At 53.6% G+C, this 3606-nt stretch overlaps 1 protein-coding gene across 1 annotated transcript in view; it reads right to left on the bottom strand.

The window, feature by feature from the left end:
• The window catches only part of LOC101627364 (patr class I histocompatibility antigen, A-108 alpha chain-like), a 9362-nt gene continuing 5756 nt past the window's right edge, over positions 1-3606 (bottom strand). Inside the window, exons 5-7 of the mRNA XM_012734712.1 lie at positions 504-536; positions 341-385; positions 1-11 (exon numbers count right to left, since the gene is read on the bottom strand). Coding sequence (XP_012590166.1) covers positions 1-11; positions 341-385; positions 504-536 — 89 coding nt within the window. The remainder of the gene's footprint in view (positions 12-340; positions 386-503; positions 537-3606) is intronic.

Genomic DNA, 3606 nt, shown 5'->3' with positions numbered 1-3606 from the left:
TCAGCCCCCCTCTGGGGAGCAGGACGGTCCGCAGGGAGGGCCCACAGGTCAGGGGGAGGGCCTGGGGCAGCGCGGGGCCACTGTGCAGTGAGATCACAGAGACTTGCAGCGCACAGAGACCTGCAGGCACCTGAAAGCTATGACGTGTGGGCGAGAGAAAATCAGGTCACTTAGTCTCCAGCACATTGTGAAGGAAAATGTCATGAACAAACTCAGGGGGTCACTTCAGGGCCAAGAATCTTCATAGCCCACCCATCCTCAGAAAACCCCCTCAAACTCCCCCATAACTTGGTCCCTCCTCTCTGCTCCAGCCCCTCCCACACAGGCCTCAGGGTCTCACCTTTAGGGCTGAGAGACACATCAGGGCCCTGAGCACTACGGCTTCCTGGGGAGAACAACACAGACCTGGTCAGAGCCATGAGAGACTGATGGGGTGACTCCCCCAGGGGCTCCATCTGCATTGTCTTAGGGGCTCAGGGACCAAACCCCTGATCCACACTCACCTGCAGCCTGAGTGTAGCTTCCTCCTTGTCTCGCTGTGGGAAGAAACATGGTATGAGAGAAGGGATGAGTCAGGTCATAGCCTTAAGGAATTTTCTAACCATGGACCACAGGGAAGTTTCCAGAACTGTGAATAAAGTCCCAGGTCAGGACTGGGAAAATGAAGAAAGGAGACTGGGAGGGGGACTAAACCCTTTGGGTAACACATGTGTGCAGGTGGTATTCATTACCCAGGAGATAGGGAGAAAGGAGATGAGAGGGACCGGACCAACTGTCCTGGGTCTGTCCTCAGCAGGCACCTTCCCCTATGACATCTGCTGGGAATCAGGGCCTCATCGCCAGAGTTAACAAGGTGGAAAGTCTGAGATTCATTTTCATAAGTTTTTGTAAAAGAGGGTCAGCAGAAAGCTCCAGACTGGGAACACTGTGTGGCTGGTGCTTCCCATGAACCAAGTTTGAACCAAGCCAGCAATGAGGCCCCTGGTGGGGCTGGAGGACTGAGGAGGGGGCTCTGAAAGGGAAGGAGAGGGGAGACCCTGAGCCCCAGTCCTCATCCTCTGAAGGTCTCCAGAAGGGTCCTCAATCCCCCTGAATAGGGCCTCTGTACCCACATACTCCCACACCCCATCTCAGGACTGAGGAATATCTGCACGCACCTGTCCTCCACATTATTCCTGACTTCCTCATCCCAACAGGTCGCCATACACTTGATCTTGGCTGTCTGAGCCACTGAGTCCGCGGGGTTCCAGAGCGCATGTCCTTGTTCAGGGTGAGGTAATCAGCACCCTCGTAGGCCAACTGGTCATATCCCAGAAGGAGGGTCCCAAATCATAGCCAGACATCTCCTGGAGTGTGAGACCCTGTCACAGCCCGCATCATCCCCGCAGTCACCCCGCACAGCCTGTGATCTTCTTGCCAGGAATACTGAGCAGGGTTAATGTCCCTCTCATTCAGGACTTTTCTCTCTCTCTCTCAATAGAATACAAGTAGTGTGAACAAGGTAAAATCATGAATTTGCAATAACATGGACGGATGTGGAGGGATTATGTTAATTGAAATAAGTCAGAAGGAGACAACCAAATCCTGTGTGTGTGGAATGTGAAGAAACCAATCAAGGACAACTGAAAATTAACAAAAGCAAAGTCAGGGAATCTGGCTCATGGTTGAGACTGTAGAGAGGAGCGAGGGCCCATGGACTGTGGTGGAGGACAGTGGGGGCCCAGCGTAATGTGGAGATGTGGAGGGGTGACGTATCTCTGCAGAGGGGGGACCCTGTGCCTTGGACACACAGTGTGGAAACTGATGTCACCTCAGTGGAAATAATACAGTAGTGAGGGGAAATGAAACTGAGAGAAAGTAACTAGTTTCCTCCACCCATCACTGACCTCAGGACTCACCTTGGCCTCCTGACTGTCATGGGGTGAGGGCTGGTTTCCCACAAGGTCCCTCCCCAGGGACTCCTGGGGAGCTCAGATCCCCTGAGTAGAGACACTGCAGAGACGGGGGCTCTGAGGGGAGCCAGGGACAGAGGGTCAGCTAAACCCAGTGTGAGGGAGGGTCTGGTTCCCAGGGAGGGGAGTGTGTGTTTGTGTGAGTATGTGAGTGACAGTGGAGAAGGATAAACAACACAACAATGGGTGACAGTCATACACCAAGCACAGCGTAAGTTAACTCCAATCCCACAGCGTGAGCAGTGGCAGGTCAACACCAGTCAGTACAGTTCAGTGAAGAGAAGCAATGTTTAAGCTGGACTGAAAAAGCAGAACTTTTTCAGAGAGGAAGTTTAGATTGACCTCATGGTCAGTTAGAATGTGGGGACCGGGATATGTTTCCCCTCAAAGCTCATGCTGGGGTGTGGTGGCACCTGCCAGCTCCCTCACTAGCACCCAGTGTTCACTTCAAACTCATCTCCTTTGGGGTCTCTGTAGAAAACCCGCAGGCCTCAAGTCAGGGAGCTCCAGTTTGACACCCCTCTGTCTCCCAGGGGTCACTTCCTCTGTGGGCTGCAGCTACTTCCCTCCAGAGCAGAGTTGAGTGGGTCCCACAGGATGGGAGGGGGGAGTCTGTGACCTGCTGGCCTGGCCCGGGGTCAGGAGGAACCCAGATTACCCCGTAACTGAGCTGAGCCTTTGTTTATGGCCCAGGAAGGAGGGAGACATGGAGCAGGGTCTCCCTCAGCTCCGGGGGGCGGGTGCAATGTTAGAGTGGGGGAAATTACTGTTTCTTTCTCATTCTGGGGTCCCCCCATCTCCTAGGTCATGTGCCACAGGGAGAAGGTCTCAGACCCCTCCCCACTGCAGTGTTCAGGATGAGTCTCCCGTGTTCATGGCCACACTAGGGAGAGCATAGAAAGATCCGTCTATTGCGATATGAACACCAGGAGCGGCGGTCAGTTGTTACTCTAGAAGGTCTTTTATTTGGTTGTTGCTGTAATGTTGCTGTAATGTCGCTGCACAGTCGCAAACATCAGGACAGGGAGGAAGTGTTGCCCTGAGTCTCAGGCGCTTTCTTTGTTCTGTGCTGCATCTCTTCTGTGTCCTGGCCTTGACCAGTCTGTGCCTTCGCCCAGAATGTGGACAGGGAACGTCTAGGCTACTGACCTCTCAGGGCAAAGTCCTGGTCTGAGGATCTGTGATGCTGAAACAGCGTGTGTAGAGACAGCAGTGGGAGTTAGGCTGTGAGTAGCAGAAACACTGAGGCTTCTCCTGAGTCTCTTCCTCATTTCCCAGTAGGGCTGGGGCCACCCGGTGACTCATCCCCCACACCTTTGTCTCCCCCACCCAGACTCCCCAACACCTAAAGAAGTGGCTCTGAAGCCTTAGTGCAGACAACCTAGGCCGACTGTTGAACATGCAGATTCCTGGATGGTCCCTTAGAGAAGCGGCGCAGCGCCTCTGGGGCTGATTCTGAGCATTTTCTTTCTGAGATGACCCATGTTGGGGGGTCATATGTTAGGAGTCATGGCCCTAGAGCAAAGCTTCTGACATTCTAGCAGGTAAGCAATGAGAGGGGTCCTGTGCCATGCAGACCTCATCCCGTCCCTCTGGGGCTGCGCTACAATCCCTTCTCAAGCATGAAATGTGTATCAAAAGGATTAAGTTTTAG

Source organism: Condylura cristata, unplaced genomic scaffold (genome assembly GCF_000260355.1).
Source record: "Condylura cristata isolate star-nosed mole 26May11 unplaced genomic scaffold, ConCri1.0 scaffold00067, whole genome shotgun sequence".
Lineage (NCBI taxonomy): Eukaryota > Metazoa > Chordata > Mammalia > Eulipotyphla > Talpidae > Condylura > Condylura cristata.
Note: the sequence above shows the minus strand (reverse complement) of the source record. Positions and strands in the feature narration are given on the sequence as shown.